The sequence below is a fragment of the Nilaparvata lugens genome, chromosome 3 (assembly GCF_014356525.2).
Source record: "Nilaparvata lugens isolate BPH chromosome 3, ASM1435652v1, whole genome shotgun sequence".
NCBI lineage: Eukaryota > Metazoa > Arthropoda > Insecta > Hemiptera > Delphacidae > Nilaparvata > Nilaparvata lugens.
Window position 1 is genome coordinate 54,437,530 of NC_052506.1, and position 19,966 is coordinate 54,457,495.

At 34.2% G+C, this 19,966-nt stretch overlaps 1 protein-coding gene across 6 annotated transcripts in view; it reads left to right on the forward strand.

Moving 5' to 3' along the window:
• Positions 1-333: 333 nt before the first annotated feature.
• The window catches only part of LOC111056165 (activating signal cointegrator 1 complex subunit 1), a 68,050-nt gene continuing 48,417 nt past the window's right edge, over positions 334-19,966 (forward strand). For 4 of the 6 annotated variants that reach the window (XR_005570804.1, XR_005570805.1, XR_005570807.1 and 1 more), the window contains exons 1-6: positions 334-478; positions 3,058-3,218; positions 8,003-8,166; positions 9,385-9,548; positions 18,259-18,389; positions 18,990-19,269. Coding sequence is in view for 1 of the 6 variants with exons in the window: in XM_039424045.1 (XP_039279979.1) it covers positions 466-478; positions 3,058-3,218; positions 8,003-8,166; positions 9,385-9,548; positions 18,259-18,389; positions 18,990-19,136 (780 nt within the window). In the remaining 5 variants the exon portion in view is untranslated. Of the gene's footprint in view, positions 479-2,547; positions 2,661-3,057; positions 3,219-8,002; positions 8,167-9,384; positions 9,549-18,258; positions 18,390-18,989; positions 19,636-19,966 lie in introns of those variants that run through there. The other 2 variants (XM_039424045.1, XR_005570808.1) reach the window with 2 other exon arrangements.

Here is a 19,966-nt window from a genome sequence, read left to right on the forward strand (position 1 = left end):
GCATCGTAAAAAAATTATAGAAAACTTTTTGAGTTTGTTGTGAAAGGCCCGGTTGCACAAAACCCGGTTAAATTTTAACCGTGATTAATTTCACGAGAAACAATCAGAGAAGGCTTTTTTGAGAAGACGGCTTCTCTGATTGGCTCTCATGGAATTAATCACAGTTAAAATTTAACCGTCTTTTGTGCAGCCGGCACTAAGTGTTTGTGGTGTTTAACTTACATTGTTGTTATTCAATGCATTGAGTTAGCTTGGTTATGACGTCAAGATGGGTGGATTTGGCAGTAGATTTTGGCTTCAGAGGCTAGACTACCCAACGTGTCTATTCTATAACTGGTCTAAGCTTTTATTACATAAAAAATTGTTGGTTAGGTTTTAGGTTAAATCTACTACACAAAAAACAGGAATATAAAATTATTTTCAAATAAAAAAAAAATATTGTAAAATTGTGATCATCTATCTACAATGAATAAAATACGTAAGTTATAAATTTTAAGCTAAATTTCTTTTATGAATCTCTATCATTACATTTTTTTACTACTGTAATAATTAGTACCGGTACCTAATTACTGTAACTTAGGTACAAAAATAACGCCTTATTTTATTATTGACAAAATTTTGAACTGGGAATTAGTCAAAGTAGCATATCTAAATGACATTAAACTTATACCAAAAGACTATTAGATTATGCCATTAAGCCTTGGAGGAAGCTCGAACAGAAGTAGATGATCTCCTATGATTCCTGCCCAAATGTTTACTGAAAACTGATGTTGTGGAAGATTGGGATTGATGGCATGAGGATTTTCAGCTGCCCAAATATGTTAGTTGTGGACGTTAACGATAGCTGTTCTTGTAAAGTGTGCCTCGTCGGTAAATAAACCGGTTGTTAAAAAGTTTGGGTAAACAAGTTTTACTAAAAATCATCGGCAAATACCAGCACAGGGAATACAGTCTCGTGGCAATAGAGTATGAACTTTCTGGAGGTGGTATGGATGTAATTGTTGCTCTTTTAGTATTCTTCAAATAATAGATTGATTGACATTAAACTGCACTGGCAATTCTCTTGTGTTCTTCTCGGAATGTTCATAAATTTCATTAAGAACTTGTTCTTCTAACTCAACAGTCTTAGTAGATCGGGGTCTGCCTGCATAAATGTGAACTTTGGATATCAAAGAATCTGTCTCAGACAGACGTTGATGAATAGTGGCAAAAAACCTTGAACTTGGACATACTCGGTTAGGAAAGTTCTCTTGATACAAACATCTTGCTTCAGTACTATTACAGTAGTGTCCCATTCCATACATTGAATGCATGTCAGCTAATTCGGAGTATAAATAATGTCTAAAATTACCTGCCATTTTTTAAAAAGTTAACACTTAACACAAAAGCAAAGTGAAATGGTTACAAATAACTGGTTAATAGGTTAAACAAAAAACACAGCGCGGCTACAGTAGACCTAACTTACTGTTTGTTTTTTTTTTGTTCAACAGTGAGCTAAAATATTTCTGAAAATAATTTTCAGCTGATAATTTCTTTTAAATATTTTTTTATTTAAAACAAAATAAATCAGCTGTTTTGGAACAGCAGTTCTTAAAATCAATGTTCTATTTGCAATCAGCTACAACCTATGAGTTATTAGTTCTCTCCTCATAAAACAGCAAATTTTGTGGTGTAATGTACTACATAAGAATACATTTTATCCAACTTTTACTCTAATTTAGTTTACACAGCTTACATCATTTTTTTCAGAATTAAATTCTCTACAATTTTATTGCAAAAAATTATTTGTTTACTGGTCATTAAAGAAAGTTATTGGGCATCAAACGTAGAAGTCTGTGTTTTTCTACTTAGATTTTTTGCATATTTCAACTTTTTTCTCAAAAACTACTCACAGTACAGATTCCAGACTAGTTTTACTCAATTTTTCAGATATTTTTCCATATGAATCCAGCATAAGTTTTTCAAAAACTATTCCCCAAACAATTCAGCATCGGTGTACTTCACCAGAGGAACTGAATTCCGGGCGAAATCTTTCACCCTGTATAGCTCGCTAATGAAGCGTTTATGGATATATGTTTATAGGAACTTTTTTCTCATTTTTACCTCTACCATCACGTATTAAATTATTTTACCATAATTATGAATCACCCTGTATATAGAAGTTTTTTCTGATTAAACTAATCAAATATATGTTAGGCCTACTGTACATGATAATAATTAAGAAGACAGTTTTCTATCATATCCACATTTATAAATTTCCCTAATATCAATAGTTTCTATTCAAATTGTTTATATTTTATAACAAACCAATTATTCAATTGTTAAAAAATTAAAATAAAGTTGATTCACAAGTTTTTCAAGAGTCGGCGAAGTTAAGATCGGGTTACTCAGGTTGTCTATTATTTGAAAGTTCTGATTAATAAAATTAAGCTATTTAGCTGTTTTCAACGTTTTATGAGCCATGGAAGAGTGCAAAATCATTTTTATTTTTCACTTCAAGTACCCCGTTGATAAGAATAAGTGGCAGATGTATAATTAGAAAATATCATATAACTCATCTTCAACTGATTATTGACATGATTCAAACGTTCAATTTCCTTTATTGAACTAAACTGAATAGTGGTTGAAACTGATATTGTTTTATTATTAAAATCAGATAGGTAGGTCTACAGTCATATGTTTGCTCTTACCAGTCTTTTATAGTGCCGACTTATCAATATCATTTGACTGAAAATATGAAATTAAATTACTAAAATAAATTTAACGTTAAATATTGTAATCCAGTGAGGTTTCATTAGGCTATAGGTTCTTCTTGAATTTTTAATAGCAATTTAAAGTGTTTAATGTAATTACAATAGAATCGCAGTTGCAAAGGTATTGAAAGGGTTGGTAATTATATAGATTTTATTGGTATTGCAGCTCAAGTGTTGGTAATTCTGTAATCTTTTTACACTATAAATTATACAGTTTCTCTGTCAAAATTCACAATACTATTTCAGGACTACTGATCACTCAGTTTTGTGGAAAATAATCTTAATTTAACTATTTCATTTTTAGGAATTATCAATTCATCTCGGAAGACTGTGTCAAAGGTTTTAAATCGTTTCAAAATGAGCCGTATTAATAAGGATAACCATTTCAAAAAGCAACAGCCCACTCATTTCATTTCAATTCCATTTTGTTTGGGAGAAGTAAGAGAGAGATATCTTAATTTCAAGGTAAGATACTATTTACAAAAAAATCTTTGTCTAGTTTTAAGACGGTTATAGAACTTTGGTTTATGGCTTCTAGAAATTTACTCAGAAATTTGACTATAGGGAAATTATATCGGTACACATATCATTTCAAAATTATTGTCCAGAAAATAATATTCTTCTTCCTTTAGCACTACAGTCCTATGTGGACCTTGGCTTCCATGACAATTCCTTTCCATCTGTCTCTATCACCAGCAACTCTCTTCCATCCCCTAATTCCCAACACTCGCAGATCTCTCTCCACATCTCCCACCTTCTCCTTGGTCTCTCTCTTCTTCTTGTGCCTTCAATTCTTGTCTCCAATATGGCCTTTGGCAACCTTTCTCTAATCATCCTCTAAACATGTCCAAGCCAGCGTATCCGTTGCGACTTGATGAATCGTACAATATCTTCCCTTCCAAGCATATTATTTATCTCTTCATTACTTCGAATGACCCAACCTTCAGCTGTTCTTATGGGTCCCCATATTCTTCTGATAATTTTTCGTTCGAAGACTCTGAGAGCTTTTACGTCATTCATGAGAAGTGTCCATGCTTCGCATCCGTATGTAGCGATAGGCCGGATAAGAGTTCTATAGAGTTTCAGTTTAATGCTACGGGAGACCAGTCTTGAGCAGAAGATGTGCTTGTAACGGAAGTAAGTTCTATTTGCACTCATTATTCTATCGCGATTTTACTACTCACATCGTTTTTGTTAATAGCTGAGCCCAGATATTTAAACTCAGTTACTCCCTCAAAAATCTGGTGTGGCGCACTCACACAACTTTCCTTGCCGTTATGAAAATTGATCACCTGACGCTAGTGTTCATCTCAAGTCTACTATTCAAAGATTTGAGCCAGCTGGTGACAGGGCAATAACGCTGGAGACACACATGAGGTCTGCTATCTCTTCATAGTGAAGAGTAAATCATAGTGAATGATTTAATAGAATCAACAATACTTTGCAATTGAATAATCACATTTTCTCGAATTTAAAGCTTATTTTCAATTTTAGGTGAAAATGTTACTGAACATTAATTGTAGAGATTTTCATGCTCAATCTACTCCACTTGATTTTTTTTGTTTCAATTGTATCTGAAGCATGATAATTGGGAATCTATCTGCATTGATGGGGCGGAGCTCCTGAAATTTTTACAGATATGGGACTTATGGCAGTTGATAGAGCTTATCGATTACTATTTTAGGTATGAATTTGATCAAAATCGTTGGAGCCGTTTCCGAGAAAATCACGAAAAACCCTGTTTTTGACAACATTTTCGACATTTTAGCCGCCATCTTGAATTGCATTTGATCGGAATTGTTCGTGTCGGATCCGTATAGTGGAAGGACCTTAAGTTCCAAATTTCAAGTCATTCCGTTAATTGGGAGATGAAATATCGTGTACACTGACGCACATACACTCATACACACACACACACACACACACACACACACACACACACACACACACACACACACACACACACACACACACACACACACACACACACACACACACACACACACACACACACACACTTACAGACCAATACCCAAAAACCAGTTTTTTGAACTCAGGGGACCTTGAAACGTATAGAAATTTAGAAATTGGGGTACCTTAATTTTTTTCGGAAAGCAATACTTTCCTTACCTATGGGCAAGGAAAGTAAAAATATAGTTTACACAATGGAAGCTCCGGGTAGTTCTTCTTCCCTCACTAGCAGAGACTTTGAGATATTTTGTCTTGGACTGGTTAATTTTCATGCCCATCTTCTGGGTCTCTTCATCCAATGATAACAAGGTTTTCTGAACTACTCTTGTATTCCTTGCCATTATCAACAAGTCATCAGCATTGGCTCCAATCTGCTTCATTTTATAAGCTATGTTGCCCTGAGGTTGTAACTTTTGAACTGAGCAGTGCAGCGCCAAATTGAAGAGGAACGTTGAGAGAGGGTCACCCTGCTTAACTCCTGAATGAACCTCAAATCCCTCGCTACAACAATTTCCTATAAGAACTTTTGCTTTACAGCTTGCAAGTGTTATATTCACCAACCGGATTAATTTCCCTAGAATACCCAACTACCGCAGAGCAAAAGCTAATTGGCCTCTATCAAGGCTGTCAAATGTCCTCTGGAAATCCAGGAACAGCATGTGTAGGTCCATTCCATGCTCATAACATTTTTCAAGGCTCTGTCTCACTGCAAAGATCTGATCCACCCTTCCTCTGTCTGTCCTAAAACCGCTTTGGTATTCACCAATGATTCCATCTGCATATGGACCTATTCTGTTTGAAGGATACATGAGAATATCTTATACACTACACAAAACAATGTTATTCCTCGGTAGTTCTCACACATGCTTTTGTCCCCTTCTTTAAATGTAGGGCATATAAGACCAATGCTCCATTCCTGTGGTATTTCCTCATTTCCCCATACTTCTCCAATCAGCTGATGAAGCAGTTCTTCCAACATCTTTCCTCCATTTTTATGAGTTCTGCGGTAATTTGATCTTCTCCAGGCGCTTTGCTGTTTTGCAGTTTCCTAATTGCTTCACTCACTTCATGCCTTGAGGGTTTTGCAACTTGAGGCTCCACAAACATGATCTGCTCCTCCCTAGGGCCTATCTCCTCTGGTTCAATATTCAATGTTTCTTCGAAGTGTTCTTTCCAGCGATTCATTGGCCCATATGAATAAAACCAGAGCAAATGCTCATGAGCAAGAGCATGGAGCATAAGGTTTTCCTCATGAGCATTAGGTAGAAGCATAAGCATTTGCTCATTTTTATATGAATAAGCTTTACCTTATACTCTTACCTTATGCTCCTGAACTCTGGAGCAAATAATGCTCACGTATTTTAAAGGGCTTTCATCAGCTGATTCGCCTTTGTGGCCTTACTTTGTTTTTATAGCTCACGTAAGCGCTAAATATGCAAGTAGGGAGACACCGCTTGTGCTTGCGTCGTCAGCTCTGTTTTCTATATATGAATTAATTTTTAGGTTAGTTGAGTTTAGAATTTTGAAATATTAGCGTGAAATAATGGTGATATGATGGTGAAATGATGAAATCATGGTTGAATCTAAAAAGTTTTATAGTTCTCAACTATTGGTTGTGATCGTATCTGGTATAGTTTCTTCTTCCTCATACGAATTAGTTGAGCCATTTTACTATGAGCAAAAGGTGATAAGCTGCTCTAGACTAGACCTACCTTTTTAGAAGCATTTGCTTCAAATGTTGAGCAAATGCTCTAGTTTATTCATACAATTTTGAGTATAAGCTTTTACTTTTGAGCAAATGCTCAAACTATTTTTTTGATAAGCATGAGCAAAAGGTTTTGCTCACGTTTATTCATAGAAAATGAAACAAATGCTCCATATTTTAGAAGTATAAGCAAATGCTCAACTTTATTTATATTGCCCATTATTTCTGCCTGAATTGTAAGAGTCACACCCTCTTTATTTTTACAAATGTTCAGGCCTGATGAAATCCTTTTCCTAGATTTTTTACCCGCATGTATAGACCTCTTGTATCAGACCTTTCATGTAGTTGCTGTATTTCTTCAACCTTTCCTTAATGGCTTCCCTCTTCTTATGCCTGCAAATCTTACTGGCCTGCTTTCTACTAGCCTTACATTGATCTCGTGACCTTCTTGTTTCTCTCTGTAACATTTTCTGCCTGTCCATGTTTTTGACTCTTATCGCCTCCTCACACTCATCATCAAACCATTCCTCATTCCGAATTCGCCCTCTCTCCCCTAACACCTCCTCTGCTGTCGATACAATGGTCTGTCTGACGCGTGTCCAAAGTTCCTCTATGTTAGGTCTCTCACCCCTTTCTTCCAGAGTATCCTCAAGTTTTCTTCTGAAATCTGCTGCCTTCTGGGGGTTTTTAAAAGTTTAACATTCTACTTTCTTCTTTTCTCAGCATTATTGCTTTGTACCTTAGAAAGTCTTTCTCTTACAACGGTCTTGACCAGGAAATGGTCAGTATCGCAATTAGGGCCTCTCTCTCATAATATCTATGATTGAGGATGCATGCCTTTTAGACACCAGAACATGGTCTATCTGATTTACCTGGTCAGTGCCTGGCACTCTCCATGTTCCTTTGTGAACCCTCTTGTGGTCAAAGCATGTGCTTTTTATGAACATGTCTGACATGCAAGCAAATTTAGCTAAGAACTTACCATTGTCATTAGTTTCATCATTAATTGTAAACCCAACCAGCAACATGCATCAGAAAATTCTCTTTGCCAGAAAATAATATTATCCAGGATATTTCAGAAAAAGTTCCTTAATTTCTTCAAATTATTCTAATAACTTTAATTTATCTATTTCTCTATTGCAAGTAGATAAAGGCCGATCAAACAACTCATTTTTTTCATTATTTTATTCTATTTATTCAAACCAAATTCTCTAATTGTGTCAAATTGGAAGATTTATTTCCAATGAACTTCAATGTTGAAGATTTATTTTTAATCAACTTGAAGGTTCATTCCATTGCTGACTTAGCAATAAAGTGGCAATACCAAAATGATGAGTACCCTGTTCACTGTTAATCCTTCACATCATTGTCTATTATGGTGATGAAGTATTTTTTTGAAACCATCAAAATACCTTCTAAATTACCACTATTTTTACTTAGATGATTTAAGCTACTTCAACAAATCAAATCTCATAAACACACCCGCCTCATTATAATGATGCAAGCATTTTCTACTAACAGGTAGCCTACTTTTAGGACTTCGAGTAATGCGTAAGAGTTTCTTCTTTTTCAGAAAGAAATTCTTGAAAAATATCCAGACCAGCCTGACGTCGATGAAGTACTTTTCCAAAATCCTAACAAGCTCCATATGACATTGGGAGTGATGAATCTCTCAAACAAGACAGAACAAGCTAATGCAATAGAGATTCTAAAACAATGCAAAGCTGATGTCATTGAGTAAGTAATATTCTTCTAATTATATAGGAATTTCTTCAATATAAACATATAACAATTTGAACCCTGGAAATTATACTAATCAGAATAGGTGAATACAAATTAGGAATAGCATATCCAAGCATTTTTAAATCCAAGTTTAAAACAATAAATTCTCTTTAATATACGAATTCAATATTAGTATTCTTCCTGCAATGAAGCAAGTATTCTTATGCCATTAAGCAAGAAAGAATTATTCATTCATAGTATCAAGCTAACAAAAGTCATATTTATAAAAGAAGAAAAAGGCAATTACCCAAAACTTGTACTTCTCAATTTTTCTCAAGCTACTTTATTGACTAGTGTATTTTATTTGTTGGTTATAGGATTTATTCAATATTATTCTTAAATTTTTAAGACTGCTTTTGGAGAAAAATAAAAATGTTACATGACTTCTATAGTTCGCTTGAAGTTTTCTAGCACGAAAATTTGACATAATCACTTAATATTGGATTCTCAAAAGTGTATAAATTTGATATGACCTATAATCACATTGTGATTTTGAATCATATAATAAAAATATTGACCTTCTTGCTGTAAAGATTATATTTGTGTGGCATATAAAAAGTAAGTCTCTCGTTGTTGGTTATCCATCTTGTTTTCACTAATATTATTACTATCGTATTTTGATAACTTTAAAGTGAAAAAACACTCACATTCTTTTGGTGTGGCGACCGTTTCGTGCTGGTGTTGCACATTCTCAAGCCAAACAGAAAACAGAGTTTGTTTTCCTATGACAGAGAAAACTCTGTTTCCTGTTTGGCTTGAGAATGTGCAACACCAGCACGAAACGGTCGCCACACCAAAAGAATGTGAGTGTTTTTTCACTTTGAAGTTGTCAAAATACAATAGTAGTAAGTTTTTACTGTTTGAAGAGAAGTTGAATATTTTTATATATAGCCTAGTATTTTAGTATTACAGTTGGGTTATTATATTTATCACGGCAGTAGACAATGTAAAGATAAAAGTTAGACCTTCCCCAAATAAAACTAGAGTTTTCATTCTCAAAATAAAGTTGAGATGGACCTTTGGATAGAATCTTTTAAGCATGTTATAATACTGTTTTATTATTAGGACAAGTTGAATTTGAATAATGTCGATTTTGTCCTCCATGTGAAAAACAATCGTTATCTGTAACATAATTTGAATAATATGTTTTCTGTTGTTCGATTGGGAATTCAGCCGCATTATGGTGAGCCAGTCATTTAAAATGAGAATTTGCGGAGTGGGAGTGCTGAACAATGATCCAATGAAAGCTCGTGTCGTTTACGGCAAAGTGCATGATAGTGAGCAGCAATCGTGGCAGTTACTCTGTGACAACATAGTCGATTATTTCACCAAAGAAGGTGGGTCTGTCAATTTGTATGTATTTCGATTCCAAATTGATGAATTAATTCATTCTCAAGTTGCGAACAATCACATCATCAGATTATTTATTCAATATGACTGTTCAAATGTAAATTGGAAAAAATGAGTTTGTTCGAACCCAATTTAGAATACAGCTTAAATGTCTCATTGAGGCTATTTGATTTTAAAGACTTTCCTGAAGACTATTGTTACTTACAAATTTAGATTTATAATTAAATGTACGGTTTGATTTTCTATGTAATGATATTTATTCAGACAAATTATTAACTAGTAAATTTTATAGTACTGTACCGTAAAATGTTTTCAACTAGAGAATTTATCCACTCACCACGTGCTAACGCTTGTAAGACCTCACAATATTAAGTATAATTCCATCAGAATTTTTTTAATTTCGTGCTATACTTACTTCCAATGTGTTCTGTATAGTAATATGTGTACTGTACCGTATAGTATCAGTTAAAATTCATCTGATGGATGAACGGTAACTGATATATTAGTACAGTCAATATACAGACATAAAATGGGGGTGTGCTTACAATTTATATTGTAGTTTTGATTTTCTAATATGTTATTTGAATACATGAGAGAACTCCGGAACCAATTTTTTCATGCAAAATGTCCTTGTTCTAGATACAGAGTGGCTCAAAAACCTCGTATTTTTTGTTCATTTTCCAGTTTTCAGCTATTCTTGCCAAATCCAGCAATCGGACAGAAAAATTTGCTCTCGTCTTTTTTTTAGATTAGCTTCTTTTTCTTGTTTGGCTTTACAACCCAGTACGGGTCACAGCTTCGCTCAATCTTTCAATGCATCTCCTAGCATCTCTCAATGCAGCACGTTTCCATACCCTGCACTCCAATCTTTGCCGCATCCTGGTCAACCACATCCATTCATTTTGTCCTGGGTCACCCCTCTTCCTCCGTCCATATATTTTCCATTCATCGCCATCTTGGGTGGGTATGTGTCATTTGCTGGTATCAGGTGTCCTGCCCATCTTAATGTGCGCACTCTCATCGCCGTGACTATATCAGCTTGTTGATACAACTGGTACAGCTCTTCATTGTGTCGACCGCGCCACATTCCTGATAAAATTCTATTCTATTCTACTCTATTCTATTCCTGCTTCTTGAACATCTCTAAAGATCCTTCTTAGGACCTTACTTCCAAAGATACCCAACATTTTCTCTTCTTCCATTTTTCGACTGAATTTGACTTATAATGCATGATTTTGAACCGCCTTGATGAGCCGAGAAGAATGAAGTGTAGTACGATGAGATCCGAGCATTGTGTCAAAAGCTATAAGTGTTTGAAATTTTGATCCTTGTGGTGTCCTTATGAGCGCCTCTCCACTAGGAAATACTGAAATGAAGTGCATCTAACGGGTGGTTTACATAGACCATGAACTTATATATCATTGTGCGAAATGTCAATGTAAGGACAATGTAGTTGGTGATGATGATTGAAGCTGAAAATTAGATGTTTTCACAATAAAAGGAGCATTGTTGTCAGATGTGCCTGGAAATCTATATGAGTAGGGCGCTCTACCTGGTCTCAGATTGTTGAGCACAAAATTATGCTGGTAACAATTGGAAGATATTGTTGATCAAAACTAAAACTCATCAAAATTGATTTTTCCTTATGTAACTCATATTTGAAAAATCATAACTCAGTACTCATCATAGATAGAGAATTCCGAATGATCTTATTTTATTCAGAATTTTATAATCTGAAAAAAGGCGAGAGTAAATTTTTCTGTCCGATTACTGGATTTTGGCGAAAATAGCTGAAAACTGGAAAATTAACCGTAAATAGGATGTTTTTGGGCCACTCTGTATTTTGCTCAAGGAGATTTTGTCATAAAAAAATGTGTTCTGGACTTCTCTCAGGTATCAAAATAATCTATTAGAAAATCATAACTACAATATAAATTGCATGCACCAATGTAGCCTATATAGTGACTGGACTATATTCAGTCGTAATTAGACCTCAGAGTGCAGATCGTAGCGAATAATTAGTGTAGAGTAGTATTAGTAGTGAAAGTGGAACAAGTGGTGTCAACACCAACAACCAGCAGTCTACTCAGCAGTTTTTCACAGTGAAAACTACGCAACGTTTTTTTTTCTGAGTGAAAAGTGTTTCACCAAATTTTTCGTTTGAACATTGCTCTCTTTAAATTTAGGTTCTGTTTCTTTAAAAAACAATTATCAAACTATCAATAAATTATGGTGTTTTGGATCTATCAGCCTTAAGATGATCATTCGCCAATAAAACTACCACCATCCGCGCAGCTAGAATACGAGGAAGAGGAGGAAAAGGATGAAATGAATATGCCTCCCGAATTGCCACCGAAAAGTAAAAACGATAGCGGAATACGTTTCTAGGTACGTTCTCTTAAAAATATACAAGAGAAATTTCTAAAATGGGGGAGTGAAATTATCGTGAAAAAAAAGTATCCAGAGAGGACTGTGATTCGTTTTTAAATGTGTGCAATGAACTTAACATCAGTATCGAAAGAATAGACGTTAAGCAAAATATACAAGAAAACAACGCGGAAATGTTTGGAAAAATTCACACTCTGGAGCAGAGTGTGAATAAACTAGCAAGTGAAGCCACAACAAGCCGATCTCATTTGCTGAGGCCGTGCAACTGCCAAAGAAGAGGACCGCACCTTCTACATTATCGAATGCCGCCTCCACTGCTGCAGCCAGGGAGTCTCCGCCCCGGACCAAGAAGCTGACGCCCAAGGAGAATGTGATCATCCTGAAGCCAGCAAAAATAAATGGAACGGAAAAGGAACAAAGCGGAAAAATTCGAGAAACAATAAAGAAGAACATCACCCGGGAACAAAATTTGAACATTAAAAAAGCCGTTGATGTCCGTGGTGGGGGTGTGCTGTTAGTGCTTCACCCAAGGGCCAATAAAGAAAATGTTTTGGGTGATAAAGTCCTGCAACATCCAGACATAAAGGTAAGCGAGCCACAATCCAAATTGCCAAGAATAATTCTGTATCACATCGCTGCAGATATAACTGCTGCTGAATTGGCAAACGATATGTTTGAGAGAAATCTCGAGTCATCGTTATTGAGTAGGGAAAATTTCTTGAAAAACTTCAGGCCGATTTTTAAAATAGGACCGAAAAACAAAAACACCGTGCACTGGGTAGTGGAGTGCACTGGTGAATTAAGAAAAGAATTTATTAACAAATCGCGGATTGGTATTGATTGGAGGGTGTGCCGAGTTGGAGACTATGTTGCCTGCCGTCTCTCGTTGCTTCAAGTGCCAAAAAAATGGACATATCAGTAAGCATTGCACTCAAGCACAAAACACCTGTGCTCACTGTTCCACTACAGGACATGATGTTAAAGAGTTGCCCTAATAGAGACAAAAAGCCCTCATGTTTAAATTGCCGCAATGATAAAAAAGCTTTCGAAGCTGTCACAAAGTAGGTGACAGAGAGTGCCCTTCCTATCAAAAAGCGCTACAACAAATAATTGATAGAACTGATTATGGAATCTGAAAGAAAAATATTTAATATACTGAGGATAAATAAAAATAATAGTGATAGTAAAATCAAGCAATCAACCCAACACAAAATGATTACTTTAAATTCCATCCTTAACAAAATTGATAGTTTCTACGTAACAACTAATACTGATAAAAGTAAGATAAGTCTGGTTTATAATTTTGGTGAGAGGGTTGATGTTATGATATCTTACAAAATTAGGAAATAGTATTAAAACATCCAAAGGTCTCTGTCTGCTTAGAAATAAAAAATATTTCTCTCTTGAAGAATGGAATCACCTGAATGTGTTGGATTCTAATTGTATAAGAGTTTTGTTTTCTGATAAAAATTCCTATTTTCATATTAAATGATGGTGAAAATGGGGTACTTATTGATCTTTTGAATAGAATAAATGATTGGAGTAAATTCAATTACCCTTTGATTATAGGAATTGATTCTTCTAACAATCTGGGTGAAACTTATTTTGATATTCCTGCCACTGAACTCTTGAGTACTGTCATAGGAGCTAGAGATTTGAAGTTTATTTTTCTATTATCGAGGTTATTGTGAAATTAATTTTCTTAATATACCTAAGCTATCTGATAGTCCGGGAGTTGAGTACCCTGTGGGATTCTTTGAAGGTAATAATAAACGTGAAGCTTTCATAAACTCTATGATTGAATTACGGACCTTACTTCAAAACACTGATAACGAAAATGCTAAAATATATAAAAATATTCTTCTTAGGGTCACGCATAGAAACATGTCAATATCAGGTGATGAACTAATAAGCGTCCTGAATAACAATATGAACATCTATGATAATAATTTGAAAAGATTCCTATTCAAAAGAAACTCTAAATACTGAATGGGATATTGCTTGGAGCAGGGTGGAAGTTACGTAGAATTTCAAGAGGATACTTTAAAATTCTCTACTAAAGAACGATATGTTTTAGTCACACGTAATACTACATTTATGCTGAATAGCGAATTAATAAAAACTATAAATAGAATAACTCTTCATGAGTGTAAACTTCCTAAAATAAAATGGTATGACGGTGTTCCCGGCTGTGGTAAATCTTACTTTATAGTCTCGCATCATGAGCCTGGCAAGGATTTAGTACTCACTCAAACACGGGCAGGTATTAAAGCAATCCGTGAAACTGTCATTGAAAGGTATGGTCAAAAACATTGTAATCGTCTTAAGCTTGATTACAGGACAGTTGGCTCATATATAATAAATCATAATCAGAATAAAACATACGATAGAGTTTTTATTGATGAAGCTCTACTTATGCATGCGGGTTACATCGGTTTTATTGCTAACTTAAGTAAGGCCTCAGAAATAATTGTAGTTGGTGACGCAAACCAAATACCCTATATTGAGAGAAGTAATTATGCCACAAGATGGCATAAAATTTCAGAATTCTGCGAACCTTTTACAAAACAAACGGTAACTCGTAGATGTCCTATCGATGTTTGTTTTGTCCTTTCCACTGTCTCTGAAAATATTACGACGCTTAATGAAAGAGCTATCTCAATTCTGCCTTACAGAAATGGGGAATACCATCTGATACAACCCGACACTTTGATATTAACATTCATCCAAGAGGAGAAACTTATGGTGGGTGATACTATAGAGTGGAGAGAGGATGTTACACTTCACACAATCCATGAAGCACAAGGGCTAACTCATACAAATGTTATTCTAATCAGAATTAAGTACAAGGAGAATGAAATCTATAACAGCATGCCCCATGCGATTGTTGCTTTGTCTAGACACACTGAAACTTTCAGGTATTTAACAACCAGTCTAGTAGATGATGCTGTAGACAAACTAATTAAGAAACTTAAATTCATAGATAGTGAGGGGCTTGTTAAATGGAACAAGGAAAAAAGAAGTGGGCCTGATGATATAAGTTTTGAGTGACACTGAAGAAGTTCTGAATATTTTAGAAACAGAAAATGAAACAGATGTAATCGACGATTATTTGAACTATCACTTTCACGAGGACAGAAATAAAGATGCTGAGTGTTTCAATATTATGTCTATGAATATACGTAGTTTGAATGCTAATTTCGATCAGTTTATTTGCTGCTTCAATGAATTGAAAACTGATTTTCACATTATAATATTAACGGAGACCTGGTTGACTGCAGATATGCCGTTCATTTTCAACATTCCTGGATATACGGCAATAAATAAGTACACTAAACAGAATAAATGTGATGGATTATGCATGTACATAAAAGATTGTATAAGATTCAATGAAGTTTCACTCGATATTACTGATGCCAATGTAGTTAGTGCTGACTTAAGAATTGATGATTTTATTGTGAAGGTGATTGGGGTTTATAGATCACCAAATAATCAAAATATTGATCATTTTCTTAATAGTCTGAGTAATGAAATCAGTAAAATTCCTAATGGAATAAATGTATGTGTGGCGGGAGACATGAATATAAATACACATTCAACTAGTGTTCCTGTTCAAGGTGATCTGCATATTTTCAATAGTAATGGCTATAAGTCTTACATAACTGGTGATACCAGAGTAACAGCCACAACAAATTCTTGCATTGACCACATTTTTTATAAAAATTCAGGCAACCATTCTATGTCCATTAAAGGAGCTATATTTAGGACAACCATAACTGACCACTACGCGGTTGTACTGAACTTGGTGAAGGTTCCTATCAATAAGGATAATAGAAACGTATTGATAAACACATTAACTAGAACCAACTATCATGCACTATTGGAACGCATAAGGAATGAAGATTGGGAAGAAATCTATACCGTGAATGGAAGCATTGACACTATTATGGATAAATTTGTCGATCGTTTGACCAGTCTCATCAATCAATGCAAGAAGGTAAAAGTGATACCTAACAGAATTCGTCCCCTGAAGCCCTGGATATCTGAAGGCATCATAAGATCAATAATCACGCGGGCCAAAGTGCATTCTAGACTCAGAAGAGATCCTAATAACAATATCTTGAAGAATGAATATATAAGGCTTATCGTAATGGTTTGAATAAGATCATAAATCATGCAAAGGAAGTCTACTATAAAGGGAAAATTGAAAATTGTAATAACAACAGCATGAAGTTGTGGAAGTGCATAAACGAAGTTATAGGTGAGGACAGTATCAAGGACAAGAGTACTGACCTTGATGCTCACTCCCTCAACAATTATTTCACAAATGTGGGTGAATTACAAGCTCAAACTATCAATATCCCTGATAATACTGGTGATCGATTTCCTGCAATACAGATCGATAACACGTTTTTTATGAGAACAACGTGCCCAGTTGAAGTTGAGGCAACTATTAAAAATCTAAAGAACAACTGCAGTCCTGGTATTGATAGTCTAGGTAATATTACGCTGAAGAAAATAGCCAATTTTATATCTCAACCTCTCGCTTTCTTTTTTAATAGATGCTTTGAGGAGGGATATTTTCCCGAGCACCTCAAATCAGCCAAAATAAAACCTCCATTCAAACAATGTGACCCGACTAATCCCTGTAATTAATTATAGACCGATTAGTCTTATCAGCAACCTTGCTAAAATAATGGAGAAACTAATAAAGTCAAGAGTTGTTTCTTTCTTGAATCTTAACAAAATAATCAACAAGAACCAATTCGGTTTCCAAAATGGTAAAAGTACATCTGACGCTCTAATAAAATTCATCAATACTTTATCTGATAAAATAAACTCCAATAAGAAAACTATTGCGGTCTTCCTGGATATACGCAAAGCTTTTGATACAATACCTCATAATACTTTGTTCAATAAACTGGAGTCCTATGGTTTCAGAGGAGTCTCGCTTAAATTGTTCAAAAGCTATCTGAGTAATAGAACCCAGTCCCTAACCATAAATGATCAATCTAGTGTAACTAACTTAACTTCTTATGGTCTTCCTTAAGGTACTGTACTTTCTCCCATCCTATTCATACTCTATGTAAATGACTTTTTAAATTTAAGACTTCTGAACTCACTGTGATATCCTTTGCAGATGATACTGCAGCTATTTTTCACGGTAATTCATGGAATGAAGTTCATACCATAGCTGAAAATAATATGCTCTTAATTAAGAAGTGGTTAGATAAGAATACCTTAAGTTTAAATATTGAAAAAACTAATTACATAACTTTCTCTGCAAATAGAGTATGGTAGCCTAACGAGAATCAAGATTTGAGACTCCATTCTCAGTGCAATTTAAACTTGGGTAATTGTGATTGTCCCACCATTAAAAAAGTCAATAATACTAAGTATTTGGGAATCATAATTGATGAAAACCTTAAATGGGATGTTTATATTAAATACATATGTAGAAAAATTAGATATTTATCTTTTAAATTTTACCAAGTTAACAGAATTCTTAATAAGAACCACCTGAAAATGATGTATCATGCTCTAGTCAAGTCAATTCTGCAGTATGGCATAGTTGTTTGGGGAGGCTGTTTCAACTGTCATATTGCTGAATTATTTGTAGCACAAAAACTGACAATTGAAATTATATTAAGCAAACCGAGGCTCTATCCAACAGATATGGTTTTTAGTGATTTTGAGGTCATGACTATACGTCAATTATACATAAAACCGTAATTGAGTACTTAATAAAATATAGATCTGATTTTCCTCTCACAATAAACTCTACTCTTAATTATTATAATCTAAGGGCCACTGCTAACAAATATGCAACCTATAACACTAATATTGAATGTATAAGGAGGCAGTTAATTTACATAGGTTCTAAAATAATAAACCTCATTCCAAATCACTTTCTCATGGACAATAAGATCAGCGGAAAAATTAAACTGGATATAAAAAACTGGACATACAGTAATTTCTTCTTCCATTTAGATATATGACTCGAGATTTCTGCTCCAGCATTGTTTTTTCATTAGTTTTTTTCATTTTTCAGTGGACTCGCTTACCTTTATTTTGAGTACCTATTCCTCTGTTTTCTCCCTTCCCTTTTTTTCCTCATTACTTCTCTTCTTTTCCTGCCTATTACATGGAAAACCATAGTTGGCTAGGTATCTTCCTCTCTTTTTTTCTCTTCTCCAACACACCCTAATACAAAGCCCATGGTTTTTTATATTTGTATTAACTGTTTCATAATTATTCCATAACTATTACATTCTCATGATGTAATTCATCTTCACGTAATTTTCCTAGGTGTAATGGAAAAAGAATACGACCAAGTGAAGATGCACATCACTCTCATGAACACAGTATTTCGCAGGAAGTCTTCTGTTGAAACAATTCGGAAAAATAGGAAGCCTATCGATGTTTCTTCTATTATCAAGGTATGTGAGCTGCTCTTAGATTTCTCTTTAAAATTTCTTATTTTATGTTCATATTTTGCAAGTGAAATTGGAGAAATGCTCTTCGAAGATATTATTCCACTAGACATTTTTCCAGATATTTAGGGCAGTTGCTCCAGGTTTCAATAGGACTAGGGATAGCTTGAATCTACGTAGGCCTACTCTTCTGCCTTATTAATAGAGAATATTATAAGGTCACAACATTGTATTATATGTTTTCCTCTTGAATATTTGGATGTTTCAGTGTAGAACTATGCTGAAAAACTCTCACACTGATTGAAGAAAGATGGCAATTTTTTTCCAAGTCATAGAACGATACAATCCGACATTGTAGTTCTTGGAATGCTATTCTGAATAAATTAATACATTCCAACCGAATCATGCTCGACTAATTGTATGATAATAGCTTTTTTATTCAGAGTAGGCTACTCAGTTTTTTGTACTTGGTAATAGAATACTTAACTTGTCACAATGTTTTCATGTTTTATAAAATATGTGTTCAGAACCAATGTTCATCAACTCAGCAATAAAGAACTCTCATTCATTATTTTAAAAATATAATCAATATTAATTGATTCGCAGGAATATGAAAACTACGAGTTTGGAGAAACCACCGTTGATGCTATACATTTGTCTAATATGCGTGCCGTATCTAGTAGTGGATATTACAAACCGGAGATTATTCTGGATTTGAGACAGAACGAATCCGAACTCAAGCATATCGAATGATGGAAATCGCTCATTAAATTTGAGAAGAAACTTGTCTTAATCACCGGATCAGAATAAGATTGAATCAATTATTCTGATTGATAACATTTGCAATAGCTTTTTCAATTCGTCACATTGAAAAGTGATCATTCAGGTAAAGATAATGATGTGCATTTTTATTATCTGAATAATCTATTATTTTTATCAAGATTAAATTAGTCTTAAATTGAAGTATGTATTGTGTTGAACGATTGCGTTCCATTCGAAGCCCTATTAATTGAGGTGCTACTGTTTGTACATAAACCAGTTGTTAAGTAATAAATACTCATAATTTGTTTTAGATTGAGATCAGTTCATTTATTTATTCAATTACTAATTACTGAATTATAAGATGTTTTATGATAGAATATTTAGAAAGCTAAATTAGATCTAATTTATTTGAATTCTAGATCTATTTATTTGTTCCTGTTCAAACATGTTTGAGAAATTTTTCTTAATAAATTCAAATAATTACTCTATATTTTTCTGTTTTTTTATTCTGTTGAGATATAAGGTATTCATAATAATTAATACCTTGATTGATTATTATTCTTGTAAGATATCCTTTACCGTGCATGGTAAGTAGCACAAATTCTGATTTAAGAGAATGTAATATAACCCTAATTACTTCAATTTACAGTAGAAAGCTCGCATTCCATAAATTTGAGCTTTTCTTGATTACTCTTTCAAAATATTCAAGCTTACTGAGTAAAATGAGCTTCCTTTTGATATCTCTAAATATTTTCTAAAAAATTGTCTCATTTTTAAGAGAAAAATGGTTTGGAGATATCAAAAATTGATTTGTTCTGAAC